Here is a 22345-nt window from a genome sequence, read left to right on the forward strand (position 1 = left end):
TTTTGACAGAGGGGGCACTGGCCCCTGTGCTTTTTAAATGTGTACTGTATATCTGCTAAAAGTTTATATCACTTTTTAGGAGTACACTAGCATTTATGTTTTGGCTGTTTGGTGAAATGGTCTTTTTCTAGAAAGATATAGTTTTTTAAAATGTTTCATTGTGTGCACACAATGAATAATCAATAATCAAAACTCAAAAAATTTTTCAAAGCCCCAAGGACATAAAACACAGATAATTTTATCTCTGAAGACGGCCTCCTGGTTAATGTCGGAGCAGCGAATTCTCCGCCGCAGTTCCTGCTGTCACTCAGTTTGTTTTTTTCTTGCATACTTAATTCTTTTTTCTTGTTCAGTGCCTGGCTCTGTGACAGCATTCTTCTAGCCTGATGTCGTGTCTCATGTCAGAGTCAAGTTGTAAATGTGAAGGCCTGGAGATGACATGCTTTGTTGAGGGAGAATAAAAACGTGCTTGCACTTGCACAAAGGCATGCGGTATACCAAACCATGCCTTTAACAAGGATATGTTTCTTTATTATTCTCTTTTTTTATTTGGCCTGTCCAAGGACCTGAAGGACTAGAATTAGTAATGGTGTGTTTTGTAATTAATTTTTAGATGGTGCACAGAAAACTATCTCTTTGGAAAGAAATATTGTAATTTTCTAGTCCGCAATGAGAATAAAGGGAGAACAATCAATCAAAACTAGGAGAGAAAACAAATTGATTTTATTTTGGCTATGGCACACCTAACCCCATTTGAAATAAAAATCACAAAGGAGACCTGTTCAATATCTTAATCCTAGACGGCAATGAGAGTAGCACAAATGGAGACTTTAGCTGAAGTTCCCTGCTTCTCAGATGTTTCTCCTGAGAAAAAGACTCAGATATGTTTCTTCTAGAGTTTCAGAAGAGCTCTCAACAATCCCTCACACTGCGCTCGGTTTTGCCAAGATACCTAAGTCTGTGAGAGATTTCAATTTGAACTAAAATAATTCTCAAAAAGTTCTCCCGAGACCAAATGATCTGAGCTTTGCTGCTGAGGTTATTTTATAGCTTTATGTTCTTATAGTGTGCCAACACTTGTCTCAATTGTGACATTTTGTCTCATTATTATTTATAGTAACTAAGGAATTTGAGGAGAAACATCTGATATAAAGTTGATATTTATATGAAATGCAAATAAGAACTCCCATCAAGTCTCCAGAGATTTGAAAGAGTAACCTCGGAGCAATCCCATTTTCTTTATTTTTATTTCTTCTCTGGCTTTGTCTCCATTTGGATACAGAAACTTTTTTTTTTTTTTCATTGGTGTTGTAATGTATTGTGCTATAAAAATCTGCCTTTCCAATCCCTCCCACACAAACTCATTCTGTAATAAAACAAGCCATTTACTTTTGTTTTCCGCCACTGGTTTATGTTTCTCCCGCTAGGCCTAGAGATTTTGTCTAATGCTATTACAGATAACAGCCAATGTGGTCTATCTGTTTGACACTAAGCATATTGAACAAGAATTAATAGTACAGGGAGAGTATGATAAATGGTAAATGGCATATCAGAGAACATGTTACGAGAATCATGATGTCATTTCATATCTGGTACTATCTGGATTGTTGGCAAGTAATCTGGCAAAGTGTGTGGCAATGGCAAAGCATTGTGGCGTGCCATGAATGGAAATAAAATGTTCTGAATCATCATGTCTTGCTTGAATTGATCTCATGATTTCCCCTCTTACTGGGATTTTGCCTAGTAGAATGTTTTTCTAGAGCAGTATCCTTGTTGGTCCAGGAACAACATTGCTATTGACTGGATTTTTGGGTTTGGTTTAAGGCTGTGGTAACTGGCTTGAACAACAATCTTATCACCAGTTATTTTACATGGATTTTAGGTGTAGTTATCCAACTGGTTAGTTCTGGTCCACTGATTTGATTGGGGAAGAGCGCTGATACTTTGTGTAGCAGTGATAATATTAATTGCAAAAATCAGTAATTGATTGGATGATAAAAAGTATACTGCGTCATTCATTTTTTGTTATGAAAATGAAAAAAAAAAAAATTATTATGGTTTAAATGTTGGTTTTTCAACTACATTTTTCACCTTTATTGGTCATGGATATAAAATAAGTATTTAATTTGTGTGGATGGACCTGAAATGCGATTAGCCAACCTGCGCTGTTATCTGTCCCACCTCAGTCACGTCCATCAGAATAAGAGTTCAACACGATACAACTCTGCAGATAAATTTGTCTCATTTCATCCAAATATTTGCCAGTTGCATATTTATTGTAAGTGTGCTATTGCACGTCGAGCAAACAGACAGTGAATTTATCTGATAGCCCACAAACTGAACACAGCAACATACTGTATGTAATGATAGTGTATTTTTGGTTTATAAAGGCAGGGTTTAAAAAAAAAAAAAAAGTGCTGCAAATTACAAAAAAAAAAAAAGAAAAGAAAAAGAAAAGAAAAGAAAAGAAAAAAAGAATCCAAATGTGTTATACAGCCAGGTAAGGTTGGACAACTGGAAAAGTGGGACACATAATGTAAGTTTTTGTACTTAATATTTATTACTTTTTTTTGTGTATAGTGTAGTGGAGATATATTTTTATTTAAAGGAATATTCTGGGTTAAATACAAGTTGATTTGTCAAATCTCAATCAACAGCATTTGTGGGATAATGTTGAATACCATAAAAAAGAAAAGAAATGTGCAGAAAGCTTGTAATTTTATAAAAGCACTTACATACATACATACATACATATATATACATACATGTATATATATATATATATATATATATATATATACAGGTGCTGGTCATATAATTAGAATATCATCAAAAAGTTTATTTATTTCACTAATTCCATTCAAAAAGTGAAACTTGTATATTATATTCATTCATTACACACAGACTGATATATTTCAAATGTTTATTTCTTTTAATTTTGATGATTATAACTGACAACTAAGGAAAATCCCAAATTCAGTATCTCAGAAAATTAGAATATTACTTAAGACCAATACAAAGAAAGGATTTTTAGAAATCTTGGCCAACTGAAAAGTATGAACATGAAAAGTATGAGCATGTACAGCACTCAATACTTAGTTGGGGCTCCTTTTGCCTGAATTACTGCAGCAATGCGGCGTGGCATGGAGTCGATCAGTCTGTGGCACTGCTCAGGTGTTATGAGAGCCCAGGTTGCTCTGATAGTGGCCTTCAGCTCTTCTGCATTGTTGGATCTGGCATATCGCATCTTCCTCTTCACAATACCCCATAGATTTTCTATGGGGTTAAGGTCAGGCGAGTTTGCTGGCCAATTAAGAACAGGGATACCATGGTCCTTAAACCAGATACTGGTTGCTTTGGCACTGTGTGCAGGTGCCAAGTCCTGTTGGAAAATGAAATCTGCATCTCCATAAAGTTGGTCAGCAGCAGGAAGCATGAAGTGCTCTAAAACTTCCTAGTATACGGCTGCGTTGACCTTGGACCTCAGAAAACACAGTGGACCAACACCAACAGATGACATGGCACCCCAAACCATCACTGACTGTGGAAACTTTACACTGGACCTCAAGCAACGTGGATTGTGTGCCTCTCCTCTCTTCCTCCAGACTCTGGGACCCTGATTTCCAAAGGAAATGCAAAATTTACTTTCATCAGAGAACATAACTTTGACCACTCAGCAGCAGTCCAGTCCTTTTTGCCTTTAGCCCAGGTGAGACGCTTCAGATGCTGTCTGTTGTTCAAGAGTGGCTTGACACAAGGAATGCGACAGCTGAAACCCATGTCTTGCATACATCTGTGCGTAGTGGTTCTCCCCCACATTTTTGAATGGGTTTTGTTTCACAATCCTCTCCAGGGTGCGGTTATCCCTATTGCTTGTACACTTTTTTCTACCACATCTTTTCCTTCCCTTCGCCTCTCTATTAATATGCTTGGACACAGAGCTCTGTGAACAGCCAGCCTCTTTTGCAATGAACTTTTGTGTCTTGCCCTCCTTGTGCAACGTGTCAATGGTCGTCTTTTGGACAACTGTCAAGTCAGCAGTCTTGCCCATGATTGTGTAGCATACAGAACTAGACTGAGAGACCATTTAAAGGCCTTTGCAGGTGTTTTGAGTTAATTAGCTGATTAGAGTGTGGCACCAGGTGTCTTCAATATTGAACCTTTTCACAATATTCTAATTTTCTGAGATACTGAATTTGGGATTTTCCTTAGTTGTCAGTTATAATCATCAAAATTAATAGAAATAAACATTTGAAATATATCAGTCTGTGTGTAATGAATGAATATAATATACAAGTTTCACTTTTTGAATGGAATTAGTGAAATAAATCAACTTTTTGATGATATTCTAATTATATGACCAGCACCTGTATATATATACACACACAAACACACACACACTGTTTTTGCGGTTGTTTCAGAGTTTGCAGCTTAATGTCATCATGGCACAGAAATTGTAAAACGTCATGGTAACTTGTGTAACCTCCGTTCCCTGATGGAGGGAACGAGACATTGGTGTCGATGTAGTGACACTAGGGGTCACTCTTGGGAGCCCGAGACACCTCTGGTCTTTGATAAAAGGCCAATGAAAATTAGCGAGTGGTAGCTCAGCGGTTAAGGCTCTGGGTTACTGATCAGAAGGTCAGGGGTTCAAGCTCCAGCACTGCCAAGATGCCACTGTTGGGCCCTTGAGCAAGGCCCTTGACCCTATCTGCTCCAGGGGTGCTGTATCATGGCTGACCCTGCACTCTTCACTGTATATGTGCAAATGTATAATGTGTGATAAACAAAGAAATTTTTAACTAATTAAAATTATAATTTATGCTGAGGAGCCGATATAAGGTCCGGCCATTTCAGTGGGTAGTTCAGTGTTGTGGCAGGAGGGACACAACGTCTCATTCCCTCCATCAGGGAACGGAGGTTACACCAGTAACCATGACGTTCCCTATCTGTCACTCACTCGACGTTGGTGTCGATGTAGTGACACTAGGGGTCCCTATTCAAAACGCCACAAGGCTGAACTGTGTTACGTGAACTGGTGGTGTGTGGTGGGCAGACTTGCTGTGTGCCTCATAGCCAGCACACCAGGTCAACACGTAACCTCCCCCGACACAGTTATGAGTGTCGAACGGCCCTTTTTGGGGACAAGTTGACTACCTAAAGATAGAGACAGGCTTAAACCAGTCGTGGCCTCTTTTCCCCTTCTCTTTTTCCACTCCCTAAAAAAGAAGGGGGATTATCCGACTGGGCCGCCAGGTCTAGTCGGGGGGTGTCCCTCCCAAGGGGAAGACACCGTGGAGACCACACCTCGCCCAAAGAAAGGGGGGGATATTTAAGTGGAAGAATACTTCACATGGTCTTTCCAACCATGTGGAGAGCCTTCAAGGTAGATCCTGCCCAATGGGGGAGGAGTTACTACAAACATGGAGACTGGGGCAGAGGGGTTCTGCCCAAGGAAGATGCAGTTTGCCAGCAGGGAAAAGAACTAGCGGAAGATATATATCACATGGGGTTAGCCTTACAGGGAACCGCCACATGCGGAGCACCTACCCCAGAACAGAGCTCTTAGTTAGCGCATGTACTGTGCCAGCAGCGAGTCTCTCTGAAAACTCGACTGCCACAGGGCTCGGAGGAAGTCAACCAGGGAACAAAGTTTGTGAACACTACTGGGAATTAATGGCACACATCTTCAGCTCCAAGGGAGGTGGAAGGTGCTATGTGCAAGTGATACACCTGGCCAGCTATCCCGGGCTTATCCGCTTGTGTTGCATGCCACTACCTGGGACGAAACCGGTTCCACCCGGAGGTTGTAGAACCTTGCACAGGTGTTGGGTGTTGCCCAGCCCGCTGCTCTGCAAATGTCTGTTAGAGAGGCACCCCTGGCCAGGGCCCAGGGAGCCGTTACACCCCTGCTACCGGGGGCGGCATGTCCTAGGCAACATATGCCATAGTTATGGTGTGAATGAGCCAGTGGGCAATCCTCTGCTTGGAGACAGCGCTTCCTTTCTGCTGTTCACCAAAGCAGACAAAGAGCTGCTCAGAGATTCTAAAGCTCTGCGTGTGATCCAAATAGATGCATAAAGCGCGCACCGGACACAGCGACGACAGGGCTGGGTCTGCCTCCTCCTGGGGCAGCGCTTGCAGGTTCACCGCCTAGTCCCTAAAGGGGTGGTGGGAACCTTGGGCACATAGCCCGGTCAGGGTCTCAGGATCATGTGAGAGTAACCTGGACCGAACTCCAGGCACATTTCACTGACAGAGAACACTTGCAGGTCACCTACCCTCTTGATGGAAGTGAGCGCAGTCAGGAAGTCTAGTCTTCAAGGAGAGTGCCTTAAGCTCGGCTGACTGCAAAGGCTCAAAGGGGGCTCTCTGTAGACCCTGAAGAACTACAGAGGTCCCATGAGGGAACGAGGCGTGGTCTGGAGGGATTCAGCCTCCTGGCGCCTCTTAGGAACCTGATGATCAGGTCGTGCTTCCCTAAGGACTTACCGTCAACTGCGTACACCGGCAGCAACGTACACCTTCAAGGTGAAAGGGGACAGCCTCCCTTCCAACCTCTCTTGCAGGAAGGAAAGCACTGATCCGACTGCGCATCTCTGGGGGTCTTCCCGACGGGAAGAACACCACTTAGCGAACAGACGCCACTTAAAGGCATACAGGCGCCTCGTAGAGGGGGCCCTAGCCTGAGTGATCGTGTCTACTACTGCAGGTGGGAGACAGCTTAGGTCTTCCGCGACCCGTCCAGGGGCCAGACATGGAGATTCCAGAGGTCTGGGCGTGGGTGCCAGATGGTGCCCCTTCCCTGAGAAAGAAGGTCCTTCCTCAGGGGAATTCGCCAGGGGGGAGCTGTCGCGAGGAGCGTGAGGTCCGAGCACCACATCTGGGCGGGCCAGTAGGGTGCTACCAGGACGACCTGCTCCTCGTCCTCCCTGACCTTGCACAGGGTCTGTGCAAGCAGGCTCACTGGGGGAAATGCATATTTGCGAATGCCAGGGGGCCAGCTGTGTGCCAGCACGTCTATGCCGAGGGGGGCCTCGGTCAGGGTGTACCAGAGCGGGCAGTGGGGAGGATTCTTAGGAGGCGAACAGGTGCACCTGTGCCTGTTGAATCGACTCCAAATTAGCTGGACCTCCTGAAGGTGGAGTCTCCACTCTCCCCTGAGGGTAACCAGTTGTGAAAGCGTGTCCGCTGTAGTGTTGAGGTTGCCCGGGATGTGAGTGGCTTGCAGTGACTTGAAGTGCTGCTGACTCCAGAGGAGGAGACGGTGGGCGAGTTGTGACATACAACGAGAGCGCAAACCACCTTGGCGGTTGACATAAGCTACCGTTGTCGTGCTGTCTGTCTGAACTAACACGTGCTTGCCCTGGATCAACGGCCGAAACCTCCGCAGGGCGAGCAGAATTGCCAACTACTTGAGGCAGTTGTTGTGCCAATGCAGTCGCGGACCCGTCCAGAGGCCAGCGGCTGCGTGCCTGTTGCAAACAGTGCCCCAGCCCATTTTGGAGGCATCTGTCATGACCACGACATGCCTGGAGACCAGTTCTAGAGGAACACCTGCCCGTAGGAACGAGAGGTCAGTCTAAGGGCTTAAAAGACTGTGACAGACCAACGTAATGGCCATGCGGTGTGTCCCGTGGCACCATGGCCATCTCGGGACTCGAGTCTGGAGCCAGTGCTGAAGCAGCCTCATATGCATCAACCCGAGCGGGGTGGCCACCGCCGAGGATGCCATATGCCCCAGGAGCCTCTGAAAAAGTTTCAGTGGAATGCCTTCAAACAGGCCAGCACCGACTGGGCGCTCTCGTTTGTAAGGCGCGCCATCAAGGAGACTGAGTCCAACTCCAAACCGAGAAAAGAGATGCTCTGAACTGGGAGGAGCTTGCTCTTTTCCCAGTTGACCTGAAGCCCTAGTCGGCTGTGGTGTGAGAGCACCAGGTCCCTGTGTGCGCACAACACGTCTCGTGAGTGAGCTAGGATTAGCCAGTCATCGAGATAGTTGAGAATGCGAATGCCCACCTCCCTTAACGGGGCAAGGGCAGCCTCTGCGACCTTCGTAAAGACACGAGGAGACAGGGACAGGCCGAAAGGGAGGACATTGTACTGATACGCCTGACCCTCGAACGCGAACCACAGGAAGGGTCTGTGTCGAGGAAGGATCGAGGCGTGGAAGTACGCATCCTTCAGGTCTACCGCCGCGAACCAATCTCGATGCCTGACACTCGCCAGAATGCGTTTTTGCGTCAGCATCTTGAACGGGAGTCTGTGTAAAGCCTAGTTCAGAACTCACAGGTCCAAGATTGGCCTCAACCAACCGCCTTTTTTCGGTACAATGAAGTAGGGGCTGAAAAACCCCTTCTTCATCTCGGCTGGAGGGACAGGTTCTATCGAGCCCTTCTGTAGGAGGGTAGCGATCTCCACGCAAGGTAGCAGCATTTTCGTCTTTCACCAAGGTGAAGTGGACACCGCTGAACCTGGGCGGATGCCCGGCGAAGTGAATTGCGCAGCTGAGTCGGACGGTCCGGACCAGCTCTCGCGACGGATTGGAAAGCGCAAGCCATGCGTCCAAGTTCCACGCAAGGGGGACCAAAGGGACAACGTCATCGGACGTACTGGCAGGTGGGGTCTCGCGGCAGGGCGGAGCTCGAGGTGCCACACCACGTCATGGCCGTGCTGAGTCTAAGGACATCGAAGCACTTACCTAGCTCCTTGTGACCACCCCCGGAACAGCCTGGGACAGGGGAGGAAGAGGCCTGTCCTCGTGACCCGTGGAGACTGTCACACCGGGGGTGGATTTGTGCCACAGCTGGGCTTTCAGGGGCGGGAGACCACTACTGGAGCACCAAACCTGCCAAATAGAGTGGTGGACGGTGGTCGTGATGACGGCCGTACACACCAGATACATGACCCAGGGAACAAGGAAACCGTTCTTGCTGAGCTCTTGAATACTGCAGCCACTTGGGCATGCAGCGTAATTAAATGCAAAAGGTAACAAAAAGATGGAGATCTGCTTACCAGCTCCAGAGCAGCGGGTTTCATTGTCCCTGGGTCGCCCGTCTCAAGGGCGCTTTGAAGCCATTCACGGGTTCTGGACGGCCGTGAGACGGGTGGCGTCTGCTTCCTGTGGTGGGCTCCACGCCGGGGCCGGGCCAAAGGGGCGGGCTGCGGCGGAGCCGGTGCCGTCACCGCAGGGGGACGCCCTTGGCGATGAGTAGATGGGGTGCGGGATCTTGAGCCGCGCCAGGGCAGGATATGCCGGCTAGCATCCATCTACTGCTCTACCATCGAAAACTGCTGGGCAAAGTCCTCGATGGTGTCGCCGAATAGGCCTGCCTGGGAAATGGGGCAGCAAGGAATCGTGTCCTTTCGGCCTCACCCATCTCGACCAGGTTGAGCCAAAGGTGGCGCTCCTGGACCACTAGTGTGTCCATCGTCCGCCCGAGAGACCACGCCGTGACCTCCGTCACTCGGAGAGCGTGGTCGGTCACTGAGCGCAGATCCTGCATCAATTCTGGGGCGGAACTACCCTCGTGCAGTTCCTTTAGAGCCTTGGCAGATTTGCAGGAGAGCCATGGCGTGCAGGGCGGAGGCGGCTTGTCCAGTGGCACCGTAGGCCTTGGCCGTCAGAGATGACGTAAACCTACAGGCCTTGGATGGGGGCTTTGGGCACCCGCGCCAGGTGGCGGTGCTCTGTGGGCATAGGTGCACCGCGAGCGCCTTTAACCACCGGGGGATTGCCGAATAGCCCTTGGCCGCCCTACCATCGAGGGTAGTGAGGGCGCGGAAGTTGAAAAGATCGGGACCGGGCAGTAAAAAGTGCCTCCCGCGAACTTGTCAGCTCTTCATGCACTTCCGGGAAGAAAGGAACGGGGGCGGGGCGTGGCTTTGAGTGGCGCCGTGAGCCCAGGAACCAATCACTGAGCCGCGAGGGTTCAGGGAAGAGCAGTGAGTTCCACTCTAGCCGACGCTCGCGGCTGCCCGGGAAAGCATGTCGTCATCTCCGCGTCTGCCTGTGACTGGGCAATCGACCCCGAAGGGAGGAGCCCAACTGAGGCTTCCGACTGGACGAGCCCGCTCTCCAATGCTGCGCTCGAGAGCTCATCACTTTCGCGGGCTCCGAATAAGAGGTCGAACTCGCCGTGAGACGAGCCGGCGGACTCACCCGGAAGCCCAATCGGGGCAGACGAGTGTGCAGGGGAATGGGAGGTCCACGGAGGATACCCGGCAGAGGCGGTCCCATTGGGGTCCCCAAATTGCCCCCAGTGCTAGCCGCGCTGGCCTCATACCCGTGGGTAAAAGGACTGAGGCGGGATCCTCTGGGGTGGCTCGCTTTCTTAAAGGCGAGCCGCGACCGCAACGTTGCCATGGACATATTCTCGCAATGAGAACATGGCCATCCACGAACGCTGTCTCCACGTGAGCAGTACCCAGACACGAAAGACAGTGATCGTGACCGTCAGAAGGGGAGAAATAACGAGCGCAACCAGGAATAACACACAATCGGAAAAGCATCTTTAAAAAGACGCGTCTTTAAAAAGACGTTCCGTGTGTGTGCTCTTTTAGAGAAATATATACACTTTTAGAGGGGAAAAATGCTCTTTCAGAAAATATACTCTCTAGTTTTTCTGCCGAAGCGCCCAGGGTCGTTCTCTGTAGTGCACCAGTGCAGAGGAGGGAGAAGCCGCTGAAATGCGCCATCAGATCCAGTAGAGGTGAATGAACCGTAGTATTCAGCTCAGTGAGCATGACCGTTCGGCTCCGAAGAGAAAATCTGAATGAGTGGTTGCATACCAGCTCCTTTATACCCGTATGTCTGGGGGAGTGGCATGCAAATACCACTCGCCAATTTTCATTGGCCTTTTATCAAAGACCAGAGGTGTCTCGGGCTCCCAAGAGTGACCCCTAGTGTCACTACATCGACACCAACGTCGAGTGAGTGACAGATAGGGAACTGGATATAACTTTACACTAAAAGGTTAGTAATGATCACATCACAATAAAATCATGTTAAAAGGATTGTTCACCCAAAAATGAAAATTCTCTCATCATTTACTTACCCTCATGCCATCCCAGATGTGTATGACTTTCTTTCTTCAGCAGAACACAAACGAAGATTTTTAGAAAAATATCTCAGCTCTGTAGGTCATCACAATCCAAGTGAATGGTGACCAGACCCTTGTAGCTCTAAAAATCATATAAAGTAAACATGAAAGGAATCCATTTGACCTCAGTGGTTAAATCCATATCTTCAGAAGCGATATAATAGGTGTGGGTGAGAAACAGAACAATATTTAAGTCCTTTTTTACTCTAAATATCCACTTTAACTTTCGCTTTCAGATGTGAAAGTGAAACTAAACAGGCACCACATGTGACTTTCACTTTCAGATCAGTGAAGGTGAAAGTGGAGATTTAGAGTAAAAAAACGGACTTACATTTTGATCTGTTTCTCACCCACACCTATTATATCACTTCTGAATATATGGATTTAACCACTGGAATGGATTACTTTTATGTTTACCATTCACTTGGATTGTGAGGACCTACAGAGCTGAGATATTCTTCTAAAAATCTTAATTTGTGTTCTGCAGAAGAAAGAAAGTCATACACATCAGGATGGCATGAGGGTGAGTAAATGATGAGAGAATTTTCATTTTTGGGTTAACTATTTTGTGGTAATCAACATTATGACACAAATACTGTCGATTGAGCTTAACTTTTAACTTCCGGGTATTAAACCCGGAAAATCCCTTTAAAATCATATTGTGTGAGTAACTTTTTGGTATCATATATTAAAAGCAGACAACAACTGAGCAAGTGCACAAAGTTGAATTGGCTTACTGCTCTAAACCTGTGCTGACCCGCATTTTGTGGGGTCTTATTTAGCTGCTATGTTAAATAACAACATTAACACACAAATGGAAGACTGCGCACGATAGCAGAGTTACAGTGAATATACAAATGCCAAGAGTTTGGAAGTAATTATAATTTTCTCAATTAAAAATGAGATTAATATACTGTATCTGCAGAACTGGATCGTGTTGAACTCTTATTATGATTCTGAGGCAGGAGAGATGATGATGCAGGTTGACCAATCGCGTTTCAGGTTCACCAAAACATGCAAATCAGATATTCAAGCTGTTTACTCATTTTAAATCCATGAGAAATAAACATGAGAAATCAAGCTGATTTTTATTTTTTAAACGAATAAACGATTTCTTTTAAAACAATTTATATTTCGTTTTTCACTTTCGAAACAACAACAGAAAAACAATGAACGCAACATACAAGGACCATGGTGGTTGGAGGGGAGGCGCTAAAAAGTAAGAGTGCTTGATGATGTCAGCTGAAAAGGAGAGCTTTTTCAGAGGCAGAGCAAGTTATTACATTTGTTGAAAGATTACGATGAAAGTAATCTTTTATTTTTTATTATTTGGAATAATGTGCACTGATGAACCACAATAAAACCAGGAATGGGTTCATCTTATAACTTATTTGCAAAACTTATAATCTCTCTCTCTCTCTCTCTCTCTCTCTCTCTCTCTCTCTCTCTCTCTCTCTTTTTCTTCTCATCTTCAGGTAATGCATGTCAGAGTGGACTGGTGCCAGCGCTGGTTCGAGCTCCTCTGCCTGCTGTACCGCCCTCACTGGCCATGAAACACTTCCTCCCATTCGCTCTGGACAGCAGCTCCACACTCAGCCTCATTCCCAGCTTCAGCACTGTGAGTCACACACACACACACACACACACACACACACACACACACACACACACACACACACACACACTCACAGCCTAGAGGTGCTAATGAGCAACTCTGTGTTGTTTAGCTGGTGGTTGCACACGCCGTCCGTGGTGGTTTGAAGAGGGTGTCATTTGTGACAATTGTCATTAGAGCGACTATTCTAGAATGGTTTGCGATGCATTCTGGTTATATAAAAGCAGCTGTTGCCGTGGCTGGTTTGGGTTGTGAACTCTGCGTGCATTTGCTGTTTATATGACCTCCACACGGTGTTTGAGTAAGCTGGAAGCAGGTGAACTTGAGTTACGGGAGATGACAAGAGAAGATCGGTTTTTGTTTATGACTTGGGCCAGTAAGCAACAACCTAGTCTGCAAGTAAAAGTCAGAGATTTCAAATTGAATTCAAACTTTTTGTTTCTAATTTTTTTGAAGATCAAATTATATGCGCCATTTTAGTAAGGAGAAGAATTTCTGGTGAAAGTTGATGGTTCAGCTAAAAATGAAATTTCTGTAATCATTTACTCACCCTCATATCGTTCCAAACCCACACAACTTTCTTTTTTATGCAAAAATCAAAAGTTAAAATATGAATGAATATCCAGAAAAATCTTGACGTCCATTGCACGTTCAAGAGCGCCTTGAGAGAAGCTCATTCAGTGGCTCGCATGTTCACAGAACACACATTGTTCAGCGCTAAATATTTACCAAAAGGAACATTTTTTACTGATACAGATTTGAAGAAAACAGCTATAGGCCGATACCAATATTTTGCCACATACACTGTTTTGCTTTGGAATTATGCTTTTAAAATATTACAAATAGGTGCAACAGCTGATTTATTTTTGTCACAATAAATAATTTCCATATGTTTGGATCTGTTGAACACAGAACAGGCCAACATTTTAAGAGAGCCATAATGAAAGATAAATACAAGATAAAAAAAAAAATGAAATAAATAAATAATTAAAAAATATATATATAACATGATTTATGTAGAGGAAAAAACTTTTTATTTTTTTACTTACAAATACTTTGCACTTGTTTTTGCATTTCTGAACAATGGAACTAAAATTTTTATATTATTTACATTTACATTTAGTCATTTAGCAGACGTTTTTTTCACGAAGTGACTTACAAAAAATTATTATAAACTTTATACAACATAATAAATTAGCATATTTAATTGTAAATAAACCAATGGTTTTTCATATCATCTATATGGCAACGTTTTTAATTTGGTCAGTAATTGGCTACATTGGTGCATCCCTATTTAGCACTAAAAAGTTCTCGCATAAACATGGATGTCAGAATTTTCAATGAAAAATTACTTACATTTTGGTTTGTTTCTTACCAAAACCTATTGTATTTCTTCAGAAGACCTGGAATATGACACACGAGCCACAAGAACTACTTTTTGAATTTTTTGGGGTCCTTTTTGATGCTTTAAAGTAATTCAACTGCCATTGTATTGAAAGTATATTGCAGACTGTAATATAATGAATACACCGATCAGCCACAACATTAAAACCACCTGCCTAGGTCACCCTCATGCTGCCAAAACTGCACCAAAGATGATATTCTTCTCACCACAATTGTACAGAGACTGCTCAATCGTGCACCCTTTGTGTTATCAAGTAACCTCTCAGATTATCTCTTCATGCTTTAAGGATCCTTAAAGTGCAACAGACCAGCTGCGTTGTCTTAAAACAGCATATTTGGCTGGAAAGACAACAGAACTGGCTGTACTTGCGTTTGGAAACTGCTGTGTGGGATCTTTCAAACATGCTGGTAACAGATGCATGCACGTGGAGCAGGGAGGCAAAATCGTGCATCACAGAAGAGTTTAGTCATACACAAAAACACACACAGTTGATAGTGGTTCAGAGTGAGGCAGTGGCAGTCGCCAAGCCTGACATTTGCTCTGGATCACTAATCTGTATTTAACAGACTTTTCCTTCAATGATGAGTTAGACATTGGGCCTCCAGAGCCAGAAATCTGATACTAGATTAACTCACACAAATCTCTCTCTGGCTGTGTCGTAAAATGTTGCCTTGACAGGCTGTATACGGAGGTAGGAAGGCATCAGGAGATGTCAGAATCTAATATTTGCATTAGATCGTAGCTGAGATGCCTTCATCTGTTCAGTTTTGAAAGCAGAATAGGTGTGTCCTTCACTGACATTGTATTGTATTTTATCCCAAAATTGTGCATGCAGTAAGGCAGTTGGTGTAAATGATTAAAAATGTAGTCGTAAAGAACAGTTGAAAACAGTAAGTTTTGAAATGTCTGCTTTATCATTTTTTCCTATGTAGGACTCCATTTCTACCAATAATAAGCACTGTATTGTCTAGTTATTTGCTTCACTGCAAAAAAATTCCCAGTAATGTCATAATATAAAAGAAACATGTCTAAATATCATTAAAACAATATCAAATAACTTTTGTTATATTTATTAAAAATAAATAATAATAATTCAAAATTAACTTTATTTCTCTTTGAATTAAATGTGTTTTTCTTACACCATTGTGAATGTTTTTTTCTTTTTGTTTTAAGCCTAAACATCATTAAATGTTAGTTTTCTCTAAAAATAAGTTTTAACATCTCATGCTTATTTTGCATTATTATTATTTATTTTATATTTATATTATATTATTTTATATTGTCTTTTTCTGAGAATGTTTAGATATTTTTACTAGAAAATAAAAGACAAAAATGAATGACTAAAAAATGAATAAAATGACAAAAATAAAGAAAAATAAATGACTAACAAGACAAAAAAAAAAGAAAATGTCTAGAAAAAAAAAAAGAAAAGAAAAAATGCTTTTTTGATGGTCTTGGTTATGCCTAAAGTTCACTTAAATTTGTTGTAGATTAGAAGACTGTCTAAAACCAGTGTCAGTGGCTTCATACACAATATGCTTCATGTGTCAACTTTAGCTCTTCCAGATGGGAAAAACAGAGGTTTTTGCTGAATGCCTAGTGTGTGTATGTGTGTTAATAGAGTGTGTATGTGTGTGTTTGCTCACAGGAAACAGTGAGGTCAGATCTTTAGCTCGGTCTCAGAGGCATGTTAAACATTCGCTGGCTCTAAATCAAAACACAAAGGTATCTTATAGAATATGACGGCACAGGGATTTTCCGACCCCAATATACATTAACAATGATTTTACAGCACTGGACTGATGGGGGCAGGGTTAATGTACTGTATCTGCAGAACTGTATCGTGTTGAACTCTTATTATGATTCTGAGGCAGAATCTGAGGGTTTTTTTTTTTTTTTTTTTTTTTTTGAATACACTGTATAGATGTTTGTACTGTTATTTACAGATGTAGCAGTAACAAAGTTGTATGCATTTACATTTGTAAATGCTTTAGATATTATGAATGAACAAACACTGAACAATAATTTTAACAATATTTATTAATCTTGGTTAATGCTAATTTATAATTGTCCATTATTAGTAATTTAAGTTCGTACTGCATTAATTAATGTGAACATATACAACTTTAACATGTACTAGTGTATTTTGGAATTAACATTAACCACTGTTAATAAGTGTTGTTCATTGTTATTTCGTGTTAACTAATGAAGTTAACTAATTGTGACAGATCACTAGCTCTTTACTGACGGAGGAAGCGAGGACCGGATAAAATGTCCAACGTAAGTCTTTTATTCAAGCACTTTTCAGTGTAACACAAAACAGTTTGCTTTTCAGCACTGCATAAATACACACAGTGAGGTTTGTGCGTCTCTCTCTCTCTCTCCGCTCCGGTGGTTTGGACTGCCATTTTATCCCTCTCCAGCTCTCACTGCAACACAAAACAGCTGTTAGAAGTGATTTCCCCAGGTGTCAATCCTTACCGCTCTTTCTCCACAGATGTCGCTCGGCCACGCCCACATCACCACACTAATGTTTACAAATACCTTAAACCTTATTGAATAAAATAAAATTTAATAAAATAAAGCTGTTACCGAAGCAGCAATACAAATCAGCTTACAAATTTATCTCAAAATAGCATTGTCAAATGGATACGATCCATTCTTAAAAATATCAAATACACAACAAAATCCCCAACCCAGACTAACTCTAAAGTGATAAAGAGAGAGTTTTTTTTTTTCCTAGAAAGTAGTGACTGACAACAGAATGACATTTCAATAGCTTTGTTTCTATTTTTGTGGTGTCACATTGGGGAGCCCCGCCCACCGTGAAATTTCATTGGTTTGAAATCCTACTCCTCACATTAAACATCAAATATGTTTAGATTTGCAGCGATTGCGTCACGTTGCGCAACATTCTCGCGTTCAGTGTGGACTGACAATTTACTTGTTGCTGGAAATTTGTCACATTGCGGCTAGTTAGCACACATTGTTATGCTATTCGAAACACAGCCTTAGGGTTATTATTGTTTAAAATGTAGCTATTATTTCCATTTTTATTTCACACTTTTGTTTTCATGTAGTTTTCGTTTTTGTTTTAGTTAATGATGCTTCAGTGTTCAGGCTTTGCTTGATAGCCCCACCCACAATAAAATCTCATTGTTCCATATTCCCATGCCACATTGCATTATAATAAACATGACATACACTCACTGAGCACTTTATTAGGCCACCTACAGTATACACCTACTCATTCATGTGATTATCTAAACAGCAAATCGTGTGGCAGTAGTGCAATTCATAAAATCACGCAGATACGGGTCAGGGGTTTCAGTTAATGTTCACATCAACCATCAGAAAGGGCAAAAAATTTGATCTCAGTGATTTCGAGCATGGCATGATTGTTGGTGCTAGATGGGCTGGAGTATTTCTGTAACTGCTGATCTCCTGGAATTTACATGCGCAACAGTCTCTAGAATTTACTCCGAATGGTGCCAAAAACATCCAGTGAGCGGCAGTTCTGTGGAAATGCCTGGTTGATGAGAGAGGTCAGCGGAGAGTGGCCAGACTGGTTCGAGTTGAAAGAAAGGCTACAGTAACTCAGATATCCCCTCTGTACCAGGCATGTGCCATGGGCTTTGAGACTGGGCAAGAATCAAAGATTTTTAATACACATTATTAATCGCTGTGCCCAAAATACATTATACAGGTGAGTGTAATGTCACGGAAATGTTATAGACGTAAATTGTTGCCTTATAACCCACCAGTCAATGGAAACAATTATGTCACAGTGGCGAACTTCATGACCAAATTGTTTTAAATTTAGGACAGTAATAATGCTCATATCACACAAATAAAAGATTGTCATATATTGAGCCGAGCATGTTTATGTCCATTAAATCATACAATGAACCATAGTGCCAGACGAGCTTGTTTTGACATACAACAAGAAGAAAAAGAAAAGATTGCAAGTTTCTAGTTTCAACATCATAGGCCTCACACATCACTCATCCCATAGTTCAGAACCACTGGAATGGACAGCAGCAATTAACTAATCTGAGGCGGGTGGGCTACAACAGCAGAAGACCACATCAGGTTCCACTTCTGTCAGCCAAGAACAGAAAACTGAGGCTGCAGTGTGCACAGGCTGGACAATTAAAGACTGGAAAAATGTAGCCTGATCTGATTAATCTCAATTTGTGCTGAGGCACACAGACTGTAGGGTGAGAATTTGGCCCCAACAGAATGAATCCATGAGCCCAACCTGCCTTGTGTCAACAGTCCAGGCTGGTGGCAATGGTGTAATGGTGTGGGGAATGTTTCCTTGGCACACTTTGGGCCCGTTAATACCAATCAATAATCAATTGAATGCCGCAGTCTATTTGAGTATTGTTGCTGACCATATGCATCTCTTCATGGCCACAATTTACTCCTCTTCTAATGGCTACTTCCAACATGATAATGCACCATGTCACAAAGCAAAAGTCGTCTCAAACTGGTTTCATGAACGTGACAGTGAGTTTACTGTTCTTCAGTGGCCTTCCCAGTCACCAGATCTGAATCCAATAAAACAACGTCGACAATAAAAAATTGTCGACAAAAATTTTCGTTGTCGAATAGTCATTTGATCTCATTTTACGTAACATTCCAGAGCACTGCAGCTCGAATCTGATTGAGGAGAGGAAGAAAACAGCTCACAGTCCAGATGCACTCCAAACTTTCCAAACAGCCAAAAAGGTGATGAGGGAATTATAATGCAAAAATACTAAATAAGTAAATACAGAAGCACTGTCACCGTGAAATCAAGCAGAGCCTGATCAGGATTTCTGCTTAAGTTAAACTTGCATGTCAGAGCATCTAAAAAGCAAACGACCTGGCATTATATCTTTAATGCATTCTTTATTAAAGTTCCAATAATATGGAAGTGGGTGTAACAAAGTTCACAAGATGGGCAAGGAGGAAGCTGGGACCGGCTTGACAAACACATAAAACACTTTAATGTGATACTTTTGAGTGGACATTAAACATTACAACACAGCTGCTTTTCAGCAGTTCCAACACATATTGTTTTTCAGCATAACACTGACACACAGACAGACAACTTCATTCGTCTCTCTCTCTCTCTGCCGCTGTCTCCTCTTATCTTGTCTTCTTGGCCTCGCTCTGCCCAGACACCGCTCTGCCCCGCCCTGCTGGCCACATATCCCTATCACCAAACTCAGGTCAGGGAATTCTCCGGCCTGTGACCGACCCCCCCACTCCCCTGCCCAAAACATTTCTAGGGAGGGAGCGTTGGTGCATCAGGATGGTCTCCGGGTCTGACCCACACATTCCTGGGAGTGGGAACAAGATGAGGGAGAGGAGGGGGAGGGAGAATAGAGAGAGAGAGAGAAGAAAGCAAAGAGAGGAGAGAGAGAGGAGAGAGAAGGGCTCGCCAGCCCCGGACACGCCGTTTAGCGATAACACTGGACCCCTCAGTCGTCCCTTTCATTTGCCGGTTGACACAGTGCTCCAGCGCCACCGGATCGAGTACTCCCTCAGTGTTGCGATCCTTCCTCCTTCCCGGATTTCGGCACCAATGTAACAAAGTTCACAAGATGGGCAAAGAGGAAGCTGGGACCGACTTGACAAACACGTCAGACACTTTAATGTGCCACTTTTCAGTGGACATTAAACACTACAACACAGCTGCTTTTCAGCAGCTCCAACACATATTGCTTTTCTACATAACACTGACACACAGAGAGACAACTTTGTGGTTTCTCTCTCTCTCTCTCTCTCTCTCTCTGTCTCTCTCTCTCTGTCTCTCTCTCTCTCTCTCTTTCTGCTGCTGTCTCCTCTCCTTAAATACTCCCGCTGCCCCTCACTGGAATGCGAGACCGATGTGGCACACAGGTGGACCTCATTCCTCATTCTTCCTGGCCTCGCTCTGCCCAGACGTCGCTCTGCCCCACCCTGCTCGCCACAGTGGGTCATAAACAAACTCAGAAAATGGCATTACCCTGTGTGGTCAGCGCCACTTCTACGAGTCACATGAAGGGGGAGAGATTAAAACTGCACCCGGCTGATGCACATTCTAGCACGGGGACACTCGTGTTTGTGCGTTTGCTGCAGCTAGATTATAACATGATGGCTTGCGACATATTGAATCATATTATACTGTATGTGTCACGGTGTGTATCTTATTGTGAAGAAAATTGGCAATACGCAGCTCTATTAAGAAGAAAGAGTTTGTATTTGTGAGTTAAAGATGGATTGAAGTGAACATAATGGTGAGAGTGTAGTCTTAGCCCATTATACACTGCAACAAAATATGCTTTTGATTAGTCTTTTTTGGCTTGTTTTCCACAAATAATGTCTAAAACCCCTTTAAAACAACGTACATTTAATTTAGTAGCTATACTGCAGAAGAAGAAAAAAAATATTGGAGAATGTTGAATACAATATTTAATATTGTAATATTTTAAAATATATAAAAATAGCCTACTTATAACAAGATACTTTTACCTGAGAGATATTTAGGCTTGCTTTTAGAGAATATATCTTGTATATGAGTATATTTGTTCTTTACTGCACTGGCAGAAGTATGAACAAGTGAAAAAATACACTTATATACAAAATACACATATATCTTATACTGTATGTTGCTTCTCAAGTAAATGTATCTTGTTTTAAGGATTTTTAGATAATTTAAATGGAAAACAAGACAAAAACTCTTGATTACAATATGATTTTTTTGCAGTGAATTTTTTAATGAATTAAACTTTAAAAGTTTTTTTCCTTGTAATTCATTGGATGTCATTTAGAGGTATTTTTAAAGGATGATTTTGTCCTCTTTATTGTTAGTAAGCATGTTTAATAAAACCTTTTAAGTTGAGGCACAAGTTGAAACGTCGGTTAAGAGCTAATGATTAATCGTTGCAATAATCGCCCGAATGTCAACATGGACCAGAATCTCAAAGGAATATTTCCAACATCTTGTGGAATCCATGCTACAAAGAATTGAGGCTGTATTGAGAGCAAAGGAGGCCCTACCCAGTATTAGTATAGTATTCCTAATAAAGTGCTCAGTGAGTGTGTGATCTGCTTGGCTGTTATTGTTCATGCACTGTAATATTTTGCTTTCAGTGTAGAAATGTCTTGGTGCTGGAAACATGCCCCTATTTAGTAATATATTTAGACATAGTTATGACTCTCTAGGTCATACTACAATAAAATGATGCTACTAGGCTTTATCTGCATGGATTGTCCTGGCCCACGCAGAGGTCTAGCCTGATATGAGAATCCTTAAACGTCAGTGAAGAGTTTTTGGAGGAGGTGAATCTGGAGGTGAGGTGGATGGAGAATCAGAGCAGATTAAGTGTATCTGATGCAGATCCAAAAGAACAGTTAAGCAACGCTTAATAGCACCTATCATACAAGGCAGAAGAGCAGCAGTCGATACCTGCGAGGTCATCCATAGGGCGCAGGCATCAGCAAGCCAGAAGACAATATCATGGCATACCGAAGAACACAGAGGAGAGGAATATGAAGAGCTGATTGGATTCTTCTCCACATTGCTTTGTTTAAAGGAATTGTTTGTCCTAAAAGGAACTTTCTGTCATTAATTACTCACCCTCATGTAATTCTAAATCCATATGCTTTTATTTTTTCAGTGTAATGCAAAAGTGGTATCTTCACCCAGTTCAAAGGCAGATCATAGAGGCTGTCAAGCTCCAAAAAGGACAAAAAACACAGTTGAAGTGTAAGTAGTTCAAATGACTAATGCACTATATTTCAGTTCTTCTGGATTCACACGATAGGGAAACAGTTTGTAGAAGCAGAAACATATATAAAAAATGGCACATCAAAGTCATTGACGTCAAAAAGGGATTGGTTCTCACGTGCGTAGTCACCAGTTTTAAATTCTGGACACAAATGCGGGCTTGACGCAAGCTTCAGGGGAAGGGCAAGCTTATTAGTCTTACATTTCGATCTGTTCCTCACATAAAGCTATCATATGGCTTCAGAAGACTCGAAATATGTGCCTCCATTCGTATGGATTCATTTTATGATACTTTTATGTTGTTGTTTGTTTGTTTTTTTGTCATTTTTCTGGAGTTTGACATTTTAGGTCATAATGAATTGTTGTTTAATGGCAAGAGCTGCATAAAGCTTCTTCAAAAATATCTCCATTTGTGCTCTATGGGCAAAATAACAGCCAAAGGTTAAACAACAATCCTTTAA

The 22345-nt window shown here is 42.9% G+C and overlaps 1 protein-coding gene across 3 annotated transcripts in view; it reads left to right on the forward strand.

Moving 5' to 3' along the window:
• Window positions 1-22345, forward strand: part of LOC127453162 (zinc finger protein 385D-like) — a 186629-nt gene that overhangs the window by 77642 nt on the left and 86642 nt on the right. For all 3 annotated transcript variants that reach the window (XM_051719363.1, XM_051719360.1, XM_051719361.1), the window contains exon 2: window positions 12578-12720. In XM_051719363.1, the coding sequence (XP_051575323.1) occupies window positions 12652-12720 (69 nt within the window). In that variant the 5' untranslated portion in view covers window positions 12578-12651. The remainder of the gene's footprint in view (window positions 1-12577; window positions 12721-22345) is intronic.

This window comes from Myxocyprinus asiaticus, chromosome 15 (genome assembly GCF_019703515.2).
Source record: "Myxocyprinus asiaticus isolate MX2 ecotype Aquarium Trade chromosome 15, UBuf_Myxa_2, whole genome shotgun sequence".
NCBI classification, from domain to species: domain Eukaryota; kingdom Metazoa; phylum Chordata; class Actinopteri; order Cypriniformes; family Catostomidae; genus Myxocyprinus; species Myxocyprinus asiaticus.